At 37.5% G+C, this 24,195-nt stretch overlaps 8 protein-coding genes and 1 pseudogene across 8 annotated transcripts; 5 read left to right on the plus strand and 4 right to left on the minus strand.

Annotated features, from left to right (window-relative positions):
- Positions 1–1,073: 1,073 nt before the first annotated feature.
- Positions 1,074–2,144, plus strand: LOC125580839 (annotated as a pseudogene).
- Positions 2,145–2,354: 210 nt separating this feature from the next.
- On the plus strand, positions 2,355–3,663 carry LOC111212781 (F-box/kelch-repeat protein At3g04660-like). Its single transcript, XM_022714377.2, has one exon. It carries the CDS (start codon positions 2,522–2,524, stop codon positions 3,392–3,394), a length of 873 nt encoding a protein of 290 aa, XP_022570098.2. The 5' UTR covers positions 2,355–2,521; the 3' UTR covers positions 3,395–3,663.
- A 238-nt stretch (positions 3,664–3,901) lies between these two features.
- LOC106433437 (putative ankyrin repeat protein RF_0381) lies at positions 3,902–6,965 on the plus strand. Its single transcript, XM_013874271.3, has 9 exons — positions 3,902–4,087; positions 4,735–4,797; positions 4,882–5,184; positions 5,265–5,404; positions 5,597–5,683; positions 5,760–6,200; positions 6,282–6,452; positions 6,528–6,607; positions 6,697–6,965. The coding sequence occupies exons 1-9, from the start codon at positions 4,054–4,056 to the stop codon at positions 6,755–6,757; spliced, it is 1,380 nt and encodes a 459-aa protein (XP_013729725.2). The 5' UTR covers positions 3,902–4,053; the 3' UTR covers positions 6,758–6,965.
- Positions 6,966–7,335: 370 nt separating this feature from the next.
- Positions 7,336–9,548, minus strand: LOC111212783 (auxin-responsive protein IAA16-like). The gene is made up of 5 exons (XM_022714378.2): positions 9,148–9,548; positions 8,309–8,580; positions 8,057–8,192; positions 7,906–7,967; positions 7,336–7,820 (listed from the first exon to the last, which is right to left on the minus strand). The coding sequence occupies exons 1-5, from the start codon at positions 9,348–9,350 to the stop codon at positions 7,783–7,785; spliced, it is 711 nt and encodes a 236-aa protein (XP_022570099.2). The 5' UTR covers positions 9,351–9,548; the 3' UTR covers positions 7,336–7,782.
- A 2,640-nt stretch (positions 9,549–12,188) lies between these two features.
- Positions 12,189–13,961, minus strand: LOC106443160 (PITH domain-containing protein At3g04780). Its single transcript, XM_013884753.3, has 8 exons — positions 13,773–13,961; positions 13,521–13,607; positions 13,080–13,203; positions 12,935–12,983; positions 12,799–12,856; positions 12,669–12,715; positions 12,503–12,580; positions 12,189–12,420 (listed from the first exon to the last, which is right to left on the minus strand). The coding sequence occupies exons 1-8, from the start codon at positions 13,809–13,811 to the stop codon at positions 12,372–12,374; spliced, it is 531 nt and encodes a 176-aa protein (XP_013740207.2). The 5' UTR covers positions 13,812–13,961; the 3' UTR covers positions 12,189–12,371.
- A 337-nt stretch (positions 13,962–14,298) lies between these two features.
- Positions 14,299–15,347, plus strand: LOC106445265 (probable ribose-5-phosphate isomerase 3, chloroplastic). Its single transcript, XM_013886778.3, has one exon. The coding sequence runs from the start codon at positions 14,429–14,431 to the stop codon at positions 15,254–15,256; it is 828 nt and encodes a 275-aa protein (XP_013742232.3). The 5' UTR covers positions 14,299–14,428; the 3' UTR covers positions 15,257–15,347.
- A 2,368-nt stretch (positions 15,348–17,715) lies between these two features.
- On the minus strand, positions 17,716–19,656 carry LOC106453970. Its single transcript, XM_048744093.1, has 2 exons — positions 18,367–19,656; positions 17,716–18,294 (listed from the first exon to the last, which is right to left on the minus strand). Exons 1-2 carry the CDS (start codon positions 19,654–19,656, stop codon positions 17,716–17,718), a joined length of 1,869 nt encoding a protein of 622 aa, XP_048600050.1.
- Positions 19,657–20,143: 487 nt separating this feature from the next.
- On the plus strand, positions 20,144–21,813 carry LOC111212779 (40S ribosomal protein S3a). The gene is made up of 7 exons (XM_022714375.2): positions 20,144–20,280; positions 20,361–20,408; positions 20,479–20,584; positions 20,770–20,907; positions 20,988–21,173; positions 21,263–21,463; positions 21,572–21,813. The coding sequence occupies exons 1-7, from the start codon at positions 20,270–20,272 to the stop codon at positions 21,665–21,667; spliced, it is 786 nt and encodes a 261-aa protein (XP_022570096.1). The 5' UTR covers positions 20,144–20,269; the 3' UTR covers positions 21,668–21,813.
- An 857-nt stretch (positions 21,814–22,670) lies between these two features.
- LOC111212775 lies at positions 22,671–24,171 on the minus strand. Its single transcript, XM_022714373.2, has one exon. The coding sequence runs from the start codon at positions 23,817–23,819 to the stop codon at positions 22,971–22,973; it is 849 nt and encodes a 282-aa protein (XP_022570094.2). The 5' UTR covers positions 23,820–24,171; the 3' UTR covers positions 22,671–22,970.
- Between the last annotated feature and the right edge of the window lie 24 nt (positions 24,172–24,195).

The raw sequence follows: 24,195 nt of genomic DNA on the forward strand, positions 1-24,195 counted from the left end.
GTGAGGGTTTTATTTGCAAATCTCCTAACTCTCTACTTTTACATTTTTTCAGTTATTTAATCACTATAAACTCAATTACATACTGCCACTGAAGATGGCTTCAGAATTTCCATTCACATAATAAGCAAGGGGTATTTTCCTGTTAAATTTTCAAATATGATGTTTTATTTACAGATCTATTAAATATTAACACATCAGGAATTGGTATTGAGTTCAAAGTTATATGGACGTTTGGTAGTCTAATGGTTAAAGAAGAATTTGGGATAAGACATACATTCGTTGGTTGTAGATAATTCATTTCTATTAGAAACTAAATTATCATTTGATTAACTATGTGAAATAAAACTTTATAACTTACCTCATTGAAAAAAACTTGTTCTAATTACTAGTCGGTTTTGATCTTTACAGAATTATTTGGGTCTCGGCCCATAAATATCCAAAACTTTTACTTGGTTCATTTAGAAATTCGAATTACTAGTCAACTTCGGCCTTTAGAAAATTATTTGGATCTCGGCCCAGAGATCTAAGAGTATATATAAAAGATATATCTAGGTTAAAGAAAGATATTAGGGTTAAGAGCCAAAAGAATCAAACAGTGAGAGGCGGAGTTGAAAAGAGTCATGAAAAGGGTCAAGAGGTCTGAGAAACCAGACGAAAGGAATGTAAACGATCCGTTTAAGAAGCTTCCAAATGACATGAACGTAAGGGCTGTTCGTTTGGTTGCCGCAGGTACCGGCGGCAGCGGCAGCGTCAACATTCTGCGTCAACTCTTGTTCGTTTCGTTGACGCAGGAACCGGCGGCAGCGGCAGCGTCCGAACGCTGCGTCCTGCGGCTGACGCCGATAAAACCTGCGGTCGCGATATGATATGCGGCAGCGGCAGCGTCAGCGTCTGCGAAACGAACAACAACTGTCCTCATTGACGCTGCCGCTGCCGCCGAAACCTGCGGCAACTAAACGAACAGGGCTGTAGTGATTCTCAGGAAACTGCCGCCGGGATCCATAGCCAGGCTCCATTTCGCTTCTAAACACTTGTCATCGATAATCCTCGACAAAAAGTTCACCGAGTTGTACATGACTCAATCTTCAACTCAGCCGCGTCATCTTGTCTCAGTGCACGGTGGCCGCGAGTACGTGAAGATGCAGCGCTTTCACTCCATCTCTCAAGAGTATCCGTTGTCTTCTAATCATGACAAGGTTAGTTGTAAACTGGATCCGTATGGACCGTATCTAACGTATGAATTTACTCCACCTGTTCGCGGCTTGATCTGCGGTCGGAACGGTACCAAGGTGAAGGTCGGAAACCCTAGCACGGGTCAGTTCGTATTTTTACCTAGAGTCAAAACGATTAAGAAAAACATATTATCTGTTTTTGGATATGATCCAGTTAATGATGTGTACAAAGTGTTGTGCATGACGGTGGTATCTAAACGTAGTAACATATCTCGTGGTGTTGCACCTTGTGATGCTATGTCGGAGGAGCATCAAGTGATCACTGTAGGAGCTAAACAAAAATGGAGAATGATCGAGTGTAAGTATCCACATCGTCATTATTCTGGATGTCAAGGGATATGCAGAGATGGGGTTATGTATTATTTAGCTTCTTACAAAGAAAAAAGTTCTCTAATGAGCTTTGATCTGAGTTGTGAACACTTTAATGTGACTAAGCTACCCGAAGATGATACGCTTCAACAATGTGGTGAGCTGGTGAATCACGCTGGAAAGATAACCATAGCGACTCTACAATGTTTCGGACCAGTTGACCTATGGGTTCTGGAAGATGTCAACAAAGAAATATGGTCAAAAGCTGTTGTCGTGATGCCTCCTCTGGCAGATAGATTTGGAATGTCATATAAGTTCGCATTCAGGGGTATACTTGGTAATGGGGAGATGATATTAACACCGATTACAACCCCTAACCCGTTTTTTTTTCTTTGTTACAATCCGGAGGTGGGGGAATTCAGAAAAATTGTGATTGATGATATTGTACATTACTCTGATGATACTATCCAAGTCTTTTTCGATCATGCAGAGAGTTATATGGTTCTGTGAAAGACATGTTAATGATCCTTATTACTGTAATTGTGACATTTGTTAAAACAGTTTATTCAGTCTTTTCATAAATATACAGTTTGGTTTTTGTTCCTCTATAATCTAGTATACAAGATCGTTCTAGTTTTTTGTGAGTAGCCGTTCTACTTGAACTGTAAAAGTCAATACGTAAAAGCGTTGTGATGAAAACTTAATCTAGCATACAAGACCATTCTTGATTAAAGGGAATTCAGTTTTTTCCTCTTGAGACTCACCTTCTTCAGGCCATTTTAACGTCCAATTTTATTTTATTTTGTCGTAAAGATTTTCATTGCACCAAAAAAAAACTTTTCTATTAATTTTTGTAAAAAGAGGCTCACCTTGCAATTTCCCATATATTAAACACCACATTGTAAAGCAGTACTTGAATACAAAGGAGGGAATTAGATTGGCCGTGAAAATTGAGGGTTGTATTTGCAAATCTCCTAACTATGTACAAAGATATATACCAGGGCTTCATTTTTGTTCTCGTCAAAGATAGAACCATGAAAAAAACGAGGAGGAAGGAGACCGGGACCAATCAACAATGTCTTACGATGAAAGAAGATGAAAAAGATCCGTTTTCAATCATTCCTCTCAATCTGATCGTAGAGATTCTCATGAAAATTCCGACCAAATCTGTAGCCAGCCTAGTCTTGGTTTCAAAAAAATGGCTATCCATAATCCGCCGCAAAGATTTTATCAACCTGTACATGTCTCGATCCTCGACTCGGACGCGTCTTCTCTTCACAATCTTCCGCATGCACGTGAGAGAGCAGTTCTTACAAACCTGCTCCCAGGTTGATCCATCTTCTAATGATCATCGTCATAGGTTAAACATAACTCAACACCGTATGCATGTGTATGCTTTTTCTCCACCCATCCGCGGCTTGATCTGCCGTCAAATGGATTCTAAAGTGGTGATTGCAAACCCTAGCACGGGCCAGCTCTTAACGTTACCTAGAGTCAAAACTATTAGAAGAGGTGTATTATCCTTTTTAGGGTATGATCCAATGAATGATCTATATAAAGTCTTGTGCATGACGGTACTAGGAGGTCATCAAGGAGGTCATCAAAGACGTTCACAAGTTGTGTCAGAGGAGCATCAAGTTTACACTCTAGGAGGAGGTCAACAAAAATGGAGAATGATTGAATGTGAGCATCCTCATCTTCCTCCTCCTACCTCTTGTGTACCTGCTAAATGTATATGCATAAATGGGATACTATATTATTTAGGGGGGGGAGGGGAGAATTACACAGAGGAATCTCTAAGATCTTGTTTAGCCAAAGAATCTGCTTTTTCATTGTTCTTGCGAGAAATATGAAAAAAATGATAAAATTAAAAATATCTTTGACAATACCTACAATTTTCTTCGACTGATGTTTGTCGTTGATTGCTCCCATGAGCGTTGAGCTGTCGGAGCAAACCCATAGCTTTGAGAGCTTCATTGTTGCCGCCATGCAGAGGCCCGATCGGACTGCTAGTGCTTCTACGATTAGTGAGGAGTAGCTATCAACCTTGTATATACATATTGCTGCATACATTTATATAAAGAAACAAAATTCCTCTTATAACTCATGCCCAGTGGAATATACAATTGTAACGTTGCTTTCTCTCGGAGTCCAAAATTCGATATTTGGAGCTAATTATGCATCTAACGTTGAACGTTCAGAGGATACGAAAAGAGATTGGTGTATTTAGTACAAAACAAGCACTCAGGGGGTATTTAGTACAAATAATACTATTTGGGTATGTTTTGTAATAATTAATATAATGTGAGGGTATAACATTCAAATTTATTGGAAGATAAAAAAACACCTCTCGAATCTTCTTTAAAACCTAGAAAAGCCTACTAGCTTCTTCAGATTCCTGATAATCAGACACGAACTCTCGTTTCGCCGACCCGGAACTAACTCCGACACAACAAAGTCACTACAAAGTTTCACTAACTCGTCAGAGAAACAAGCTTATTAGTTGTCTGCCATGGCTGCTCCTGATGCTTCTACTGCTCTTGCAGGTCTGCTCTCTTCCTGCTTCTATACAAAGATGAATCAATCTCTTTCCTTTGAATGCGTAGAGATTCCTTTATGGGTTGTCATACTTCTCTTTAGTTGAATTGATCTGATGAATAAAGTTCTATTTTTTAATTGGCTCTGTTTTGGCTCTCTTCTATGTGTTAGAAAGATGTATCAATCTCTTCTCATTGAATGCATAGAGATTCCTTGATGGGTTTTGATACTTCTCTTTAGTTGAATTGATCTGATGAATAAAGTTCACTTTTTTAATTTGCTCTGTTTTAGCTCCTCCTCTGCCTTCTTCTATGTATTAGAAAGATATATCAATCTCTTTCCTTTGAATGCATAGAGATTCCTTGATGGGTTTTGATACTTCTCTTTAGTTGAATTGAGCTGATGAATAAAGTTCACTTTTTTAATTTGCTCTGTTTTGGCTCTCTTCCTTATGTGTGAGAAAGATGCATCAACCTCTTTTCTATGAATGCATCTAGATTCCTTGATGGGTTTTGATACTTCTCTTTACTTGAATTAATCTGATTAATAAAGCTCACTTTTTTTTTTAAATTGGCTCTGTTTTGGGGTATTGAAGAGTTTACAAATTGTTAGTTTTGAATCTCTAACTTCTTGTTCTTTGGATTGTTACTTTCAGCGAGGGAGAAAGTTCAGCAGTTTCTAAATGCAGCTATTACTGGAAACCTTGAGTTCCTCAAGAGTGAGTTTCGTTAATCAATCAACATACCCTTATGTTATTACATTGCATCTCTTTATCTCTGATATACCTTCCTTCTCCAAGCAGATGTTGCTAATCAGCTAGATGAAGGCAAAGGACTAAAGCAAACTGTGGAGAGTGTCAAAGACGCAAACAAACGTGGCGCGCTTCACTTCGCCGCAAGGGAAGGACAAACTGAGATATGCAGATATCTCTTGGAAGAGCTGAAACTCGACGCCAACACAAAAGATGAAGCTGGGGATACTCCACTTGTTCATGCTGCGAGGCAAGGACAGATTGATACGGCTAAGTATCTTTTAGACCACGGTGCTGATCCTAACATCGCAAGTGAGCTAGGAGCTACTGCATTGCATCATGCTGCTGGAACAGGTTGGTTTGTTGATTACTACATTGTTCATTTTTCCTTCTACTTTCTCAGGTCACCAAGTGCTGTGTTTGCTTATCACTAGGGAACATTGAGTTGGTTAAGGAACTGCTTTCTAGAGGTGTACCAGTTGATTCTCAAAGCGAGTCTGGCACGCCGTTAATATGGGCTGCTGGCCATGACCAGAAAGATGCGGTGGAAGTCTTGTTAGAGCACAATGCCAATGTAAACTCTTGTGTATATATATTTTTCAATGTTCTAAAAATGGCTAGGTGGTGGTTAGGCGTCTTATAGAGGATTATTGTTTAGGCGGGCACCTAGGCCGATTTTTTTAACACTAATATATTTAGTTTAATTCCATCAAATCTGTAGTTTCCAATGAACATTAAAATTTGTTTTCTTATAATGATTTTGCAGCCAAACGCTGAGACAGAAGATAATGTCACGCCACTGTTATCTGCAGTGGCAGCTGGTTCTGTGGCATGCTTAGAGCTTTTGGTCAAGGTTTGAGATGTTTATTATTTGTAGTCTTGTTATACATCTTAGAGATCAAGCTTGGTTCTTATTTTGTTAATTACAGGCAGGTGCCAAGGCCAATGTGTTTGCTGGTGGTGCAACTCCGTTGCACATTGCTGCTGATATTGGAGATCTTGAGTTAATCAACTGTTTACTCAAAGCTGGAGCTGATCCTAATCAGAAAGACGAGGAAGGCAATAGGGCATTAGAAGTTGCAGCTTTGAGAGAGAACAGGAAGATTGTTGAGACTCTCTTCCCCTTGACAACAAAACCTGAATCTGTTTCGGAGTGGACAGTAGATGGAGTTCTTGCTCACATGGAATCAAACAAAGCCCAAGAGGAGAATAACTCAGACAAGGCCAAATCTGGAGAGAGTGGGATCATCAAGAAAGACCTTCCTGAGGTCTCACCAGAAGCAAAGGCTAAAGCAGCAGAAGCCAAAGCAAGAGGACAAGATGCTTTCCATAGAAAGGATTACCAGATGGCTATTGACGCCTACACACAAGTATTCATTCAACAACTAAAAACTATTTTTCTGAGTCATTTATTTTAAAGTGCATTTTTGTGATGTTTTCTTTGAATCAAGGCTATTGATTTTGACCCTACGGATCATACGTTGTTCTCAAACCGAAGCATCTGCTGGTTGCGGTTAGGACAAGCTGAGCATGCCTTATCTGATGCTAAGGCCTGCAGAGAACTAAAACCTGATTGGCCTAAAGCTTGTTTCAGAGAAGGCGCTGCTCTTCGTTTGCTACAGGTAATTTAAAAAGCCTTTGATTTTTTTTTTAACGTTGAAAGAGTATAGTTCACTGAGTTATCTATGAATCTCCAGAGGTTTGATGAAGCAGCCAATGCTTTTTATGAGGGAGTGTTGCTAAGCCCTGAAAGCAAAGAGCTTATTGATGCTTTCAGGTTTGTTTTGAAAACCCTCATGATGTTTGGTTTTTTTAACCGGTTTGTATCGGTTTATAACTGATGTTTTTTTTCTCTTTGTTCTACAGAGAAGCTGTAGATGCTGGAAGGAAGTTTCATGGCAAGGACAAGATTACAGAAAAATCATAAGATATTCTGAGAGATGTGTCTATTTATTTTAGTATGTGTATGAAGTTTTGGTTTGCTTCTTACCTTGGTGATTTGGTCTTCTCCTTATGGAGTTGTCTATTTCTTACTTAAATGTGCTAAAAACTTCAAAAAAAAAAACTTCAGGAACAAAGTTTTGTTTGTGGTCGGATTTGGTTTCAATTTATAAATTTTAAAACAAGTTAATGCATGTTCTTGGTGTACTAATCCATAGTAATTAAGATCAAATTTATCAAGAAAATAGATGACTAAATTATAAACAAAAATCAAAGTTGTCACCTATTGTTTGTTTGAGGCAATGGATGACAGAGTAAGCATCAATAATGGAGCATGCATATATTAAAGACATTGTTTATTTTATGTGTAATTCATTACAAATATTGTTCCCCAACAACTCTACATTGTCCACATGCTCTGGCCCGTTCCACTATCACACATTACCTTGATCTATTTAAAATCTTTTCATAAATGTTTCACGAAGAAATGGCAAGAACATTAAGTGGAGAAACTATTATATGGAGTACTTGTTAGTTTTACGATCATTTAAAGGGAGTACAATATGGTCCAAAATGATATAATGAGTTTACAGTGCGAGTGTGCGACAAAGGCAAATAATGAAATACACTAAACGTGAATGATAATTTGTCACGTCAAAGTAACACATTAAGATGTCTTAAGTAATGGATACTTACCATATAGACAAATACAAATGCGTAAAAACAAAAAAGTTGTTCAAAACATAGACGCAAGCTAATAAGATATACATATTTATATATGTATATATAATGCATGTAACAAAAAGGGTTTATTTTATAAAATGTAATACACCACAACAATATTATTATTTATTCGAATACCAAAAAATATTATTTATGATACTATACACAAACTCCCTGCTCAGAACTGTAGTTTCGAGCCGGTTTGGCTTTATCTGTTTCAGACATCCAACCGGTTCGAACCGGTCTTTCTTCCTTTTTAGGGAAATCTTAAAATGTCACCAAGAGCTCTCATCTTCTGTTCTTGCACTTTTCCAAAGCCCTTGGAGCTGCAATCAATCAAACTAGATTAACAAACAAGCGCACAAAATTTTATGGTATATATACAGTAAACTTTGGATTAAGAATACTAACCAAGTCCGATTGCTTCTGATCCCTTCATAATTCTTATGCGTTTGCATGAATCAACAAACATCCTAAAAAAAATCCAAATGAAACGTAAATAAATATTTGTTCTATAGCTGCAACAAAAATAAATAAACTATGTAAATTAATTGATACTCACTCCCACGGTACGTCTCCTACAAGCATCCAGTCTCCATCTTTATCTTCATAAGTTGGAACATAATCTGATCCGTTCAAAAGATCGATCAATTTACCCTCATTCACAATATCTTTCATTCCTTGCGGTCCATAGCTGCCTGTAAAAGAGTTTAGAATATATTAAATATAGAGTTTAAGTTTTTAATAAGCATATTATTATATATTTTTAATAGACATATTATAATACATTATATTTTTCTTTTTTAATGTTTACCTATGGTAAAAGAGCTGAACATTTTGCTTAATGCATCGGAGAGATCTTGGTAAGCTTTGTAGAGTTTCAAATCAATTTTTCTTAGGTACGGTGCACCGTCCATGCTAACCTTCACGTAAGCTGCGGTAGCACTAATGGAGGCAGAGGAGGTGGCTCCGTAGCTGCCGGAAGTCTTTTCAGTTGCTTGGACAGCATCTCCGGTGGTTGGCTTTGGGCCTGACATGACGTTCTTCCGGAAAGATCGTACCGGTGGCCATCCCACAACTTGTGCCCTGAAATTCCGTAAATATACTAAATTGTTAATTTCAAACATATTATTCAATGTATTTTATATCAAGATTTGTGAATCATCTAGTTGCTTCAGACGTCTTGGACGTTGGGTGGCTGTAATTATCCAAATATTAATTTAATTTTTATCTTTTTCTCCAATATATAAAGTAAAGATTCCTTATGTTTTGTATTTTTCTTAATTCCTCCCGACCAAAAACCTAAACATGCACTCATCATCCTAGCTACGTAAGGTTATTTATAAATAAAAAATGTAAATAATCTTCGTAAAGCTAATTGAAAACATGGAGCAAAACTAAAGGAAACAAATGAAAAATCACAACCTTATGAGATTTTTTTGCATAATGTTACTCTAGTTAACTTATTCATTCAACGTGTTAAAGCCTATAAGCCAAACCATGACCGGATCGCATAATCTAATTTTATCGAGTCTATCCACAAATATTATATAATATCTCAATACATTTAAGACATCTACTTATAAGTAAAGAGTTGACAATATATATAAAGTAAATATTAATAGAAATAGGGACAGAAATTTAGTTTCTTACTTGGCCGGTGGTTTTACGACCTTCTCCTTCATATTCACTAAATCAAGTTCAGAAACTGAATCCATAGCCGTAGAAGAAAGATTCAATTTGAGATCAACGGTCTCAGAGAATCCTCTTTTGCCGTTGTTTTTCGCAGCCATGCCTCCTCCGTGATTCTCACCCGGCAGCCCTAACCTCAGCTCCGTTGCCTCAAAATTAATCATCTTGCTTGATAAATGTTTAGTAACGAGTAATAAATTAGGTAATCAGAAAACGAGTAAGAGATCAAAAGATTGTCCTGTTTCTAGGGCTTTTTTAGTTCTTTTGATGTGTTCGTTTTGTAACTAAAACGTTTCAAGATAGAGAGAGAAGGATGTGAAATATGTTGAAAACTACGAAGGGATAAATATTGGATCGTGTGTGGTACAGAATATATATCATTGATGTTTATGATTTGAACGGGTGCTATGCAGCCACGTGAATGCCGGGATTCGTAGGACCGTCAAGGGTGTTGTCGGGAGAGGATGGTGTCATGAGTGGCGTCATCATTACTCAGAATAATTGCGGCCAAGCCAGTCGGCAAAGGCCAAGTTGGCACAGTTTTTCCTTTTTCCGAATATATCCACCAAAAACTAAATAATAAAATTATTATGTATTCAATGCTAAAATATAAATTACTTTAGCTTTTTATCCTTACTAGACGTATTTCTCTGCTTTTTAGTACTTTAATTGAACAGTTTCAATTATATAGGACTATGGCTATGTGGAGTTTCATCTACGTTATTAAAAAATCAATCTTATACTCTTTAACTTCTGTAAAAGAGAACCAATAATATTAACAAAAGAGCGTTTGTCGGAAATTAATTAAAATGGAACAAAATAACAGCTAAGACGATATGGGACCCACATATATCGAAGCTGTCAGCTTCAAACATGTGTTTTGATTCAGTGGATTCGGTGTCCTTCTTGTAGGACCCGCCATTCCCAAAGGTTGTGCTTGTGCCTGCCTTTTTTAAAGATTATTTTCATTAAATTTACTTATTTATAATCTTAGATATAACAAATGATTGAAATAAATGAATAAAAGCTAAATGGTTGACAAAAAAAAATGAATAAAAGCTAAATGTAAATAAACTAAAGTCTTGTCTGCCATTGCGTTTTCGACTTTTCGCACTATACTTCCCACATTTGCCTTGTTTGTAAATTTATGGATTGCTGTGAAGTCGAAAGAAAAATAGCGATTATGGTATATATTAATCAGGTAATTCTGAATAAAGATGATTACCAATTTCAGATGTCTTGCATTATGTAATAGGAGAACATTCCTTTGATCGTTGATTAGTACTATATGAAAAAAAATTGGGATTAATATAATGATGTATAAAAATGATTAACTCAACGGTACAGTTATTTAATTAGACAGTTGAAGTGGATCCTGCCTTAGTGCCTTGTATGAAAATCACTGAACAAACGACATAGCAAATTAAGGCAATGAAAATATGTGATTCTAGCATCTAGACATGACCGGTTTATTGGCAGAAAAAGAAAGCTAGGCACAACCAACGGGGTTGGACTAGTGGTCTTCGAAAGATAACCCCAATACGGCTATCCGCGGTTCGATTTCTGTTGGTCATCTGAATTACTTTAAATGGTAAGAATATATGGCTGCTGCGAGTTTTATTTGATTAGTCGGTTGACCTTAATCACCAAATATTATAAAAAAAAAGCTAGGCACAAGATCTTTACAACACGTTGAAATAATCACGATTTTACAGGGAAACATAATCTCCTTACTGATCTTCACTATTTTGAAGATTAGTTGGTAAAAGCACTTTTAACTTATCGTCAGTCAACATTTTTGAGGCAAACATAGCATTTGCTAATCTGTTGGTTGTGTGGTGTCTATCTATACAATATTTAGAGCCGTAAGCAGCTTTTACATTTAAATCTTGATAACACTTTCAGTGGAAACATTTCAAAGTCAAATGTCTCATTTTCAAGAATGAGCACAATAACATTAGCGTAAATAAAAATAAATGTCTCATTGCAAATTATAAAAACAGAATGATAAATGAAATTGATCATCAACATCATTTATTGATAAACATGATGATACCCATGCATGATTACGATGGAAGAATCTGACCTAATAAATTGTATGTCAAGTTGACAACGACTTCATCTCGATCTACATGATAAGAATTATATATATATACAAAAAAGAACTATATATGTGTGTGTATAAAAACAATACAGTATAATAAGAAGAATTGATTAAGAAAAAAGAAAAAAAAATTGATCAACAAAGACCGTTACTGTTTAAATATCCCTCGGTATACATTCCTCCATAGACGTGAGGTCGAGGAAATAAATGGGTAACCAAGTGATGGTAGTCTAATGATAATTTTTGGGTTTAGTATGTATCTACATTAGTTTTGGATTCGATTTTTTTTTAGAACTAAATTATCATTATTTAGTTAGTTTGAGTTTGGATTTCGTCATAAATAGTTTACATGGTTGATCGTAATAGAAGATCGGTCATCTGGTATTAGTTAAAAAATATTCCAAACTCAAGTTAGTATGGTAGTTGGTACATTCTATAGCATTAAGTGTGTTCCTTCCAGGCCGACCAAAAGCTTTTATTAAAAAAAGTGAAATAAATGGTTCACGCGGCCGGAAAGGTGCAAACAAAAATACAGATGTACCCTCGTGTGGGCTGGGCCCAGTGACAATCATGTCTTGTTCTTCACTGTCCAATAACATTACAAATACACACGTGTGCTCCTACTAAACGCATGAATGAATATTGGATAATGGATAGTGCCTTTGATCGGGCCTGATCACCTTAAGGCCCCTTAACAGTTAACGCGGTCGACTTTTCACCTGGCTTGGCTACGTACAAGAGCGGCCTTTTCAAAGTTTTCACTCCCTTTAGTGCCTACATGTTGCAGCTACGTGGCCGTTGGTTCAAACCCGTTGTACTAGGTGGATACATTGGGGATATATCTCATCTACTAATATGAAAATATATGCAATTGGGAATAACGAAACTCGAATCTAGGTGATGGAACAATGTTATTTAGCTATTATAATTCGTTGCGCACTGGTAACAATAGGCAATAACAGGTTCTAGTCTATTCCAATTTTTAAAAACTTGAAGTAGTGAAGAAGAAAAGAAAACAACAACAGAACACTGCAAGTCAAAGTGATAAAACGATCATTATAATTATAACCCTTTTGTTTGCTCAGTGGTCTTCAATCTTTTTCAACCCCTTCATATCAGTCGTCTCCACCCTGTAAGTATGGTATAAAAGAGCTAAGCGTCTAAGCTCTACATTCTCTTCAGATAGTAACAAAAGGTTTTTGAGAGACTTACGTTGAACCGTAGAGAGCGATCTTCTGGACCTTTGTGACCTCAGAATCCGACTGGTTATCTTCAATGAAGATCGTCAAGCTTGAATTAAATATAACAAAGACGGTTAGCTCGAGCTTGTGATTTTGCTGAGTAAGTATTATAAACAGAAGATGGTAAAAGCCTTTACCTACGAACATTCTGAAACTTGACATATTTAAGGACCACCGGCTTTCCCTGTACATGGATTTGAACAGAAAGGTCTCAACACAGATTGATCATCACTAAATGAATAAAGTTAGATCTCAAAAGTGTCTTACCTTGAGGTTTTCTTCAGTTAGTTCAGCGTTGTCACTTGGAGGAAAATCATTGACATTACTGTATTACAGAGTTTTGAGTTAATAAACTTGAAAATCATCTAGTTCGATAGGGATAAAGATAATATATTCACATTACCTGAAACACATGTGCTCTTTGTTTGAGAAAAACTTCACTGTTTTAGGACCTGAAAAGTTATCAGTAAGCAGAAGTTTAAGCTCAACAACAAGTCAAAACTAAAATATAGAAAACATATTTTACCAATGTTTCTTTAAAGCATTACCTTCCTCTTCAGGGCCTTTGATAGCAAAGGAATGTAGTTTGATAACTTGGTTAAAAGGAATATAGATTAGAAGCTGTTCATCAGCATCACTCTCTAAGTTTAAACCCGCATCTTCTCTATACCCCTACACCACAAACAAGCAAATCAATCTCAGCTCATGAAACATCACTAGAGAATCAAACAATTCGAATACTATAGTTTTCACAAGGTCATGAAACAACAACATAAAATCAAACAATTCAAAAGCTATAGTTTCTAGTAGGCTGCTGGTTAATTCAAGTTCACATGTCAAAGAAAATCAAGAGCCAATAATTTAGCAAAAATCTAATATTATTCCAACAAAAAAAAAAACAGTTTCAAACTCATCTATAAACCTATGCAAAAACTCACACAAACAGAAAAAAAATTGGTATTAAGACAGAACTAGTTAATAACTAGTACCTGTTTGAGAGCGTTGGGCAAGGAGTGAGTTGAGCTTTGGTTGAGGCATTGAACTCCAGACCAGTCAATGAAATCTAACAGATCAACCTGACAAAAAAATCAAAACACAACAATCAAACCTAATAAATCAAATACATCCAAAGATTCAAAATTCTCAAAAGACAGAACCCTATATATATATTCTCCCCACCCCCAAATTAAAACTTCTTTTTCGACGCATCCAAGAACATTAAAAAGTTACGATTAATTCACCTGTCCTTTAGGAATCTGGCTGGATGATTCGGCGGACATCGTGATTTTTCTTATTTTTTTTCCTAAGAAATCTGGAGATCGAGAAAGTGGAAGAATGTAATTAGACCAGACCTTGCTAGAAGAATATAAAAAGGTTTTATATCTGTTCTCAGAAAAGAATTTAAAAAAAAAAACCTAAAACGACACCGCATCGTAAAACCTCTGTTTCATTTAGCTGGTTATTAGCTTCACCAACCCTCCTATACTAGCAGTTTTTCCAATATTTTAAAACCAGACCAAAATTTAAACCGGATAATTATTTTGATCATGATTTAATATAGTTTGATTGGATCAAACTTAATTCAGTAATTTTTAAATATAAAATTTTAAAAAACAAAATTACTAGATATAACATATAACTAAACATTATACATATAAATTATTTTTTGTTCATATGGTAAGTTTATATATTTTGATAAAAATTTTAATATATTTGAGATCAAATAGAATTACTTGACCGGTTTCATGATCAAATCTTATCCGACCACGGTTCGGTCCTGTCTTAAAACAACCCCCCATACCAACTATAAAAGCTGTCGTGACCTCTCTCTTCCACTCAAAAGTCAAAACCCAACCTTTATTTTGTTTCTGCCAAACACTTCTCTTCCTCTTCTCCAATGGCTTCCTTATCCTTCGTCTCATCCTCTCACCTCACTCTCCGCACTCCTTCTCTCACCCTACGCAGAACCTCTCCCTCTTCCTCCTCCGTTTCCTTCTCCGTCAAGGCCCAGTCCGTCGCACTCTCCCAAGACGATCTCAAAAAACTCGCGGCGGAGAAAGCCGTCGAAGCCATCAAACCGGGGATGGTCCTCGGCCTCGGAACCGGATCCACCGCCGCCTTCGCCGTCGACCAAATCGGAAAACTCCTCGCCTCCGGCGAGCTCCACGACATCGTCGGCATCCCGACGTCGAAACGCACCGAGGAGCAGGCCCGGTCCCTAGGGATCCCCCTCGTGGCCCTCGACACGCACCCTCGGATCGACCTGGCCATCGACGGAGCGGACGAGGTGGATCCGAATCTGGACCTGGTCAAGGGGCGAGGAGGCGCGCTTCTCAGGGAGAAGATGGTGGAGGCCGTGGCCGAGAGATTTATCGTTGTTGCGGATGATACGAAGCTAGTGAAAGGGCTGGGAGGGAGTGGTTTAGCGATGCCTGTTGAGGTTGTTCAGTTCTGCTGGAAGTTTAATTTGGTGAGGCTGAGGGATTTGTTTAAGGAGTTTGGGTGTGATGCGAAGCTGAGGGTTGGTGAGGGCGGGGAGGCGTATGTGACGGATAATAGTAATTATATTATTGATTTGTATTTTAAGGAGCCGTTGAAGGATGGGTTTGCTGCGGGGAGGGAGATTGGGAAGTTGGAGGGGGTTGTGGAGCATGGTTTGTTTCTGGGGATGGCTACTTCTGTGATTATTGCTGGGAAGAATGGTGTTGAGGTTATGAACAAGTGAGGTTTTTTTAAAAGTTTGATGTTTTTCTTCTTTGTCTCCTCTGTAATATTGTTGTTACCAGTTGAGTTATTGTAATATCTTCCTTCATGTTCTGCTTCCTCTTTCTGTTTTAGTTGTGACTAAGTTTGCATCTTTTGAATCAGTTTTGTAATGATAAAGCATATATAAGGATCAAACCAATGTTCAGAAAATAGTTAGGCTGTAATTTTGTAATTATGACTATTAATTAGACTGATGCGTAAACTAATCTTTAAGCGTGTAGACCGATTTAAAAAAACAATTTTGTGGATGCATAGGCGCAGTATATACCGATTTTTAGAACACTTGATCAAACACATCAAGAATCATTCTTTAACCAAAACAAAACTCAGTCACCTGAGTAAAGTTCATAGAATCTCTAAGCTCTCTTCTATCAACGTTTTTCATTTCAATCTGGCTATAAGAGCAAGCCATTTGACAGATAACAATCCTGATTTCAAAAAGTATACAGTCTAAAAATTAAATAAAAGCTATATATATATATATATATTCATACGTTTATCAAATACAAGTTCTTGTATAAAGCTTTCTGTTTTTGTAACACCACCAGAGTTTTGAAGTTTTATTAAGGGTTGACGTCGATTGGCCCCCTGAACTACTCAAACCAACAGTTTTTCCACCCCGACTTTCGGTCTCTTCAATTATCCCCACAGACTAACAATTGCATCAATTTTCCACAATTTCGGTCAATTAAACCAAATCACGTTTTAACTAATAAAGCACGTTTTAAAAATCTGATTACCCATTTGTAGACCCGATTAACACTTAACCCGACCCAACTCCTCTAACCCGAATTCCCAACTAACTTAAAATTGTCGCGTCGCGTTCTCTTCTTCTTCTCTACAGAAAATTAGGGTTCATCCTACGATTTGGGGGAAAGGAGAATTGCAACGATGGAGAAAAGTAGGAATGCATCATACATAGCGAAATCTGGGTATTTTATCAAATCTTCTCTCAATTTCTTTTCTTCTATTTGTTTCTTACGGGTTGGTCAATGTGTTTCTGGGTATAGAGGTGCTTGTTCAAGGCGAAACAGAGGAGTTCATGGTGTTCCAACACGCTGCTGGTGCGGAGAAGGGATTGCAACATTTGTTTCAAAGACAGATAAGAATCCTTTTCGGAGATTCTATCGTTGTAAAATGGCAATGCAGGTACGTGTAACCCGTTTTCCTTCATCATATGTTGTTGGCTTGAGTTATCTACAATGTACAAGTGAATTCGATTTTTTTTGTTGCAGAGAAAAGGGGAAGATCATCTTTTCAAGTGGGTTGATGAAGCTTTAGCTGAAGAGATTTCTTTAGTTGAAGCAAGACAAAGAACAGTTGAAGAAGATTTAGAAGATATGAGGAAGACTGAGAAAAGTGAAGAGGATGTGGCTTTTGAGAAGAATGGTTGTCTAGCTGTCATTACATGGCTTTGTTGTAAGCTTTGGTAACTGTCTCTGTTGTATTGTTTGTCAATGTGTTGTTTTTGCTATATTGAACACCTTAAGTGTCAAGTGTAAGCGATTTGTGTGTTGTTTTAGAGACCTTTATGTCATTTGTTCATCCTTAAGACAATACCATCATGAAGAACATGAACAAACAAGAAAATCATAAGGGCATAAGCTGTTTCATAACTAACATACATAAGAAAATAAGATGTTTCATAACATTCATAACCAACATTCATTTCTTACAATCAAGATCAAACAGAGAAAAACATAATCAAGCCGTGAAACAGAAAATAGAGACACTTAAGCCGTGAAACACAAAACTAGAGTTCTTAAAACCGTGAAACGCAAAACACAATCTAGAGTTTTTAAAACCGTGAAACAGAAACTAGACTTCTTCAAGTGCTTGTTTGAGATGGCTGTGTGAGTGAAATGACTTCTCCTCCAGAGCTTCCAACGTCCTGTGAAGCCAAAAACAATGTCAAATAAAGACCTGAACATTGAATAAATACAACCCAAATATACCTTTGCTTTATTCTTGATCTTCTTCTTTGGGTCCTTTGCTTCAGTCTTGTTCTTCTTCTTTGGGTCCTTTGCTTCAGTCTTGTTCTTCTTATTTGGGTCCTCTGCTTCAGTCTTGATCTTCTTCTTTGGGTGGATTTTGCATTTTCGAGCATTGTGGCCGGCTTCCCCACACTTGGAACAATGCATGATTCGTCCCTCTCTTCCAAGTGTTTCAACAACCTTCTTTTTTTTCTTCTTTGGTGATTCATTTTTCCCTTTGAATCTCGGAAATTTCTTTTTCTTACTCTTTTTTTTCCTCCAGGAAGTGTAGGTTCTGGTGGTTCTACAACTAATCTATATCTACCCTTTTTCATCCAAAACCGAGGCCCTCTAACCGTGTTTATGGACTGGTTATAAGTCATCCTCCATAGACTAGTGGAAAAGAGCTCAGATATATAATCCTCCACATCTAACCCAGCATCTATCATAGCACCATATGTGTGCTCACACGGTATTCCAGTGATCTGCCACTTCCCACAAGTACAAGTTTGCCTAGAAGTGTTAACGTTGTAACCAGAATTCCCGAGACGTACCTCGAACACACCATGCGTACAAGGAGAATCTCGACCACATATTTTGTAAACTTCTCTTGCCGCCTCTCAGATTTCTTGTGTCTCTTTGCAATTCTGACCATTGCTTGCCTTCTTATTGTTTCCAACATGGGTACAATAGCCTTACCTCGAGCTCCGGTAATAGTGGAGTTGAAAGACTCAGTCGCATTGTTATCAACGTCCTCGCAAAAGCTCCCTAGTCTGTAGTACGCCAATGACCAAGCTTTTGGTTCTAACTTCATCACATCATCATACAAGGACATGCTATAATCCTGTAACTTTGTAAGTTCTTCCTTGAACTGTGTCTTGTTGTAGCTCCAAGCAAGATTCCACACTCTTGGTTTCAAAAACTGTTTCTTCTTGTGCTTTTTCTTCAGATTTTCAACAATGTGTTTCACACAACGCCTATGCTCTGCGTTTGGTAACTCTGATTTGATTGCGCTTATAAGTCCCTGAAATGAAGAATTAATATAAGTAACATGGTTAATGACTCAAAGAGACAAATCATTGTTTTTAAATGATACCTTCGAGCTATCAGATAGAAGAACATATTTGCTGCCATCTCCAAGAGACAAATCATGCTTCAGTCTCTTGATAAACCAAAGCCATGTATCCGCAGACTCAGCTTGTACCACAGCCCAAGCAAAAGGAAATATCTGGTTGTTGGCATCATGTCCTACAGCAGTGAGCAATATTCCCTTGACTGCAACCTTCAAAAAAGTTCCATCGAGCCCTATTATTGGCCTACATGTCCCTCTCCACAAGCTCCTAAGCTTCTCAAAGCATACATAGAACCGATCAAATACATCTTCTTTGGCTGCATTACTTATAGTATCAAGTACCACGCTCGAACCCGGATTGGTCTTCTCAATCTCTCGCACATAACCTCTTAGGTGAGCAAACTGGTCTGCATACTCTTTATCCAGCCATTTTAGCGCCAATGTTCTTCCTCGTTGACATTGATTCCGAGATGATATGAGCTTCCAGGTCTCCTTTATCTGCTCTTGAATCTTCTCAGGCATTAACTCACTGTCTTCTCTCAATTTATCCAGAAACAACCTAGCTATAACCGGGCTTCGCAAGAGTTTACATTTCTCATTGGGTGTACAACTATGATATTTGTACCTTGTTTTCACTAACCACTTCTGAGTAGGCACATCAAAGGCACAGTAAACCCTCCATTTGCATTTACCTCTAATCCCACACTTAAAGCTAAGCTTCGTCTTATCCCACCTGATCTGTTCAATGTTTCGACCTTTGGTAAGAGCATAATCCAAGACAGCTTCTTTGAACTCAAACCCAGACCAGAAAGCTGTTCCCACTTCTAGTTTATCCTCAGATCTTTTGCGTTTCCTATTTCTAACATCGAAGTAGTCTTCATCTTCATCCGAGCTATCTGGAATAGTATTCCTCCTAATGACTTCCTCATCCTCAAACTCAGCCACTGATTGTTCGATTTCATACTCATACCTATCCTCAAGCTCTGATTCATCTTCTTCGCCATTACCAATTGCATCATTCTCAGATTCTTTCTCTTTTTTGTTGGCTTTGCTCGGCTTTTCTCCCAGTTCATACTCCCAGTACTCCTCCTCTTCATCTTCATTCTGGACAAGAACCGCAGCCAATCTTTCTGCCTCTTCTTCACTGAGATGAGTAACCGGAATGCTCCACTCTTGAGTTGCTTCGTTTTGATCAATCGTTGTCGTCGTTACAGGAACATCGACCAAATTTGCTCCATCTGCGTCGTCTTTCTCCATTGTCGCAGAGGAATGAACAGGTACCTGACCATCTCCATTTTCTTCGTCGTCCTCCATGAATCGTTCACAATTTCTCTCACTCTCCTCAATTTGGGATTTTTTTCGATGAACTCTAGCCCCAATTCTCTTTTTCCCCAAATCCTATGATGAACCCTAATTTTTAAGAGATAAGAAAAGAACGCGACAATTTTAATTAGTTGGGAATTCGGGTTAGAGGATTTAAGTCGGGTTAAGTGTTAATCGGGTCAGCAAATGGGCAATCAGTTTTCTTAAACGCGTTTTATTAGTGAAAACGTGATTTGGTTTAATTGACCAAAATTGTGGAAAATTGATGTAATTATTAGTGGATAATTGAAGAGACCGAAAGTCGGGGTGGAAAAATTGTTGGTTTGAGTAGTTCAGGGGGCCAATCGACGTCAACTCTTTTATTAACGCAAAACATTGGTTGTAAAAGAGATCGAGTTAAGATATTTGTCCAAAAAAAAAAAGAGATCGAGTTAAGACAGAACATAGTTTGGACACCAAGTGGGCCGATGTACATATAATATGTTTATTAAAGCCCAAAATATTTTGTTCGCGTCAAAACTCAAAACCCTAAGCGCCGTAACATTAGGTTTATATCTTCTTTGTTTCTCCTCAGCTCATCGTCCCCACTCACTATCCTCCAACCATGGCCGTCGGGTATTATTCTCTCTGTTTCTACATTATTATCTGTATCTCCGAGTGTTATTTACTGATCTAATAGTTTTCCTGTAATATAGAAAGAACAAGAGGATCTCCAAGGGAAGAAAGGGAGGCAAGAAGAAGATGTAAGTATTATTAAATCTTTGAGCTCTTGATTTTATTTGAGTCTTTGTTTAATTAATTAAATTATTGCAGTGTTGATCCTTTCTCCAAGAAGGATTGGTATGATATCAAGGCTCCCTCTAGCTTCACTCACAGAAATGTCGGAAAGACACTTGTTTCTAGAACTCAGGGTACCAAGGTAACATGTTCCACCGTCTCATTTCACTTACGAGCTCGTTGTTCTCTTTTTAGCTAGTGAGATTTGTCGGAACTTAGTGCAAAATGTTATGTTGTTTTGTAGTAATTGCAAAGTCACAGCTTTTAAGAGTTTATTATATTATGGAATGACTTAAATGTTGTTATGTGTATTTGCAAACACACCAGATTGCGTCAGAGGGTTTGAAACACAGAGTCTTTGAGGTTTCTCTGGCTGATCTTAACAAGGATGAGGACCAAGCTTACAGGAAGATCCGTCTCAGAGCTGAAGATGTCCAGGGCAGGAATGTCTTGACCCAGTTCTGGGTAAGGACACTTGATTCTCAACATTGATTCCTAGCGTTATACTCTTGTTGAGTTCTTACCTTTTTGTCTTTTACTCCTAGGGCATGGACTTCACAACCGACAAACTCAGGTCCTTGGTTAAGAAGTGGCAGACTTTGATCGAGTCTCATGTCGATGTTAAGACCACTGACAACTACACTCTGAGGCTTTTCTGCATTGCCTTCACCAAGAGACGTGCTAACCAAGTCAAGAGAACTTGCTATGCTCAGTCTAGCCAGATCCGTCAGGTATATACACACCGAAACTAGTATTAAAGTCTATGATCTTTTGTTTCTCGTGAGCTTAGAGTTTTTTTTTGTTTGTGTGCATTGCTCAGATTCGTAGCAAGATGAGGGAGATTATGATCAAGGAAGCTTCCTCCTGTGACCTCAAGGAGCTTGTTGCCAAGTTTATTCCAGAATCTATTGGGAAAGATATTGAGAAGGCAACTCAGGGTATCTACCCTCTTCAGAATGTCTTCATCCGTAAAGTCAAGATCCTCAAGGCTCCCAAGTTCGACCTTGGAAAGCTTATGGAGGTAAAGAGAAACTACCATAACAACATTTTTTATTGTTTTTGAGATGAACCATATCATCAAAGATTATATTAACTAATCAAATGCTTGTGGTTCTTAATCTCTGTGTAGGTTCACGGAGACTACACAGCAGAGGATGTTGGTGTGAAGGTAGACAGGCCGGCTGATGAGGTTGTCGAGGAACCTACTGAGATTATTGGTGCTTAAGAGGTTTTTGAAGAAATGTTAAAAAACCGAGAGATCGTTGTTTCATCTAAAACTTAATGCTTTTGTCTCATTTCACTCTTTTGATCCTCAGCTTCTATTTTGATGTATTGATGACTTTTCTTTATATAAACTTGAGTTTTGGATAATTTGTGCATGACCTTTTTTCTCCGAGTTTGGGAGTTAGATAACCGCTAATAGAAAATTTATCAATTCAGTACTGCTCGGATCATTTTTGGAATTATACATGAAAATCATAAATAAAAATACCATATAATTTATGTTGAAACAAATGTTCAATGTTGTTTTTATTAGTGCTATATGATTACTTTTCATCATATTTAGGGAAGAGCAAATTTCGTTTATGAATGGAAAAAAAAAACTATTCTTTATGAATGGTAATTTTTTTAGGAATATCAAAAAATACATTGTATTTCTTCATTGCTTGGTCACTATTTATAACCTTAGTAAATTACAATAAACCAATAAATTTATCCAAACCGGATTCTGGTAAGGTAAGTAGGGTGGGGTCTAGGTGGCAAGGTCTAGGAAACTGATGCATGGTATTTGTCATGGAATTATTATTACAGAACTAGACAGAGAGGCAAACATGTGATGATTCCACAAAGACCCAAAAGAAAATAAATGTTGAAGCAATAGGAAGGCATTATGAAGGACACACCTATGTCTCTCTCTTTTCTCACTAAACTTTTCAAGATTTTTCACAGACAAAAAGAGCCAAAAAGAGAGAAAGTTATCAAACCAAACGGCAAGCAGTTTCAGAGGTTCTCTATAAGACTGTATGCAGTTTTTTTGGTCAGGGTCCCTCCACCCCATTGAGATATCCAAATCTAAAAATTTGAATTGACAGTATAAAGACTAAAAGTAACTTGGCTTGCTCTAAAAGCTCTTTCTCTTGACAATCCAAGTGAACTTTGATGTTTTTTTCAAGAAAGAGTGCAAAGTTGTACACTTTTTTTGGTGGGTGGATAAATAATCATAAAACTATGCAAAGACTCTCCAAAGTCAAGGATTGCATTCAAGTACAACAGACTTAACAAAGTTCTGTATACAATGTCTGAAAAAGGTATCAACAAACAAAACCCCAAACCATAATATATCTTTGAGGAGAATGCAAATGCTTAATACACTAAATCAAAACATCTCAGATGCAGCAAGACCACCTTAGCATTCAACTTTGAACAAGTCTCATGTACAAAATACTACATATGAAACTGATCATATGATTAAATAAGTGAACAGGAATCAACAGTTCATTTTAAATATTCTCAAAACTTATTCTGCTCTACTCGTTCTTCCAAGCGTACAGAAACAATGTAAACCCAAAACTCTGAGGTCTCAAGCTCGTTGGGACCTGCGTGGAAGACCAAGTCTTTTCAACAGCTTGACAAGTCCTGAACATGAACACACCATTCCCTGGTGACGATGGCACCCCAAAGAACCAACTGTGAACATCCCAAAGAACTTCCACAGAGACCCTATTCACAACTATCGTCTCATTACCACGGAACTTCCAACGAAGCCGCTTCACCTCCATCAACGTCTTCCCATCAACACAAACAACAAGGCAAGGATCACTAACACTTGTGTCACACTCAACGACAAGATCATGTGTTTCACCATCACCTGAGAACTGAGCCTTTGTTGCAAACGTTCTCTTACCAAACACATGCTCTTTCTTGGCAATGAACACAGCACCAAGAGATGAAGCAGCCTTAGTCTTTTTTAAAGCTTCTTTCTTCATATCACCAAGAAGCAGAACCATTTCTTTATCCACAAGAACACTTACATAGAACCCACCTAAAGGTTCAGGGCTGGATCCGAATTTAGCAGACGAGAGATCCCAATAAACATCACACGCCTCTAGATTCTTGTACCCTTTTCGTTTGGTGAAGAGCCAGGGCTTGATCTCGAGTTTACAGAGACTTCGGTTGCAAGAATCATCAACTCCTATGGTTACACACAGACCCATCAGAGTCTTAGTCCATGTGACTGTGATCAAACAAGTCCCACCTCTGATGCAGCAACGGTAGATACAAACGACCAGATTCTGTGAAACTCTTACAGCGTTGGAGGAGGAAGGATCAGTAACCTGAACGCCATTTTCACTGGAGCAAGAAGTGAAGTCTCTCATTTTTTTTCTTCTTCTTCTCTCTCTGTGTTCAAAAGTAAGAGTCAAAAAGACAGAACCAAAGGAAAAGGAGAGACTGTTTCACTGTCGGGTTATTTTGAAAACGTTAACTAATTACCGAACTTTTATTTATATAGTTTAGGATTGGATATTTTTAATATATTTTGGCATTAATATTAGAAAAGTCTTCGAATAATTAATTATCAATATGGTTTTCATTTATTTTCTCGATTGAAATTTTGGACCTATCTGTATTAAGCTAGGTCCCAGTTTCACATTAATTTCTTAGGATATGATTCTTTTATCATAGTTTCATTTTCGTTATTAATATTATTGTTGTTAATGTTTTTTGGAGTATTATATACTAAGTTAATAAATC

This window comes from Brassica napus, chromosome C1 (genome assembly GCF_020379485.1).
Source record: "Brassica napus cultivar Da-Ae chromosome C1, Da-Ae, whole genome shotgun sequence".
Lineage (NCBI taxonomy): Eukaryota > Viridiplantae > Streptophyta > Magnoliopsida > Brassicales > Brassicaceae > Brassica > Brassica napus.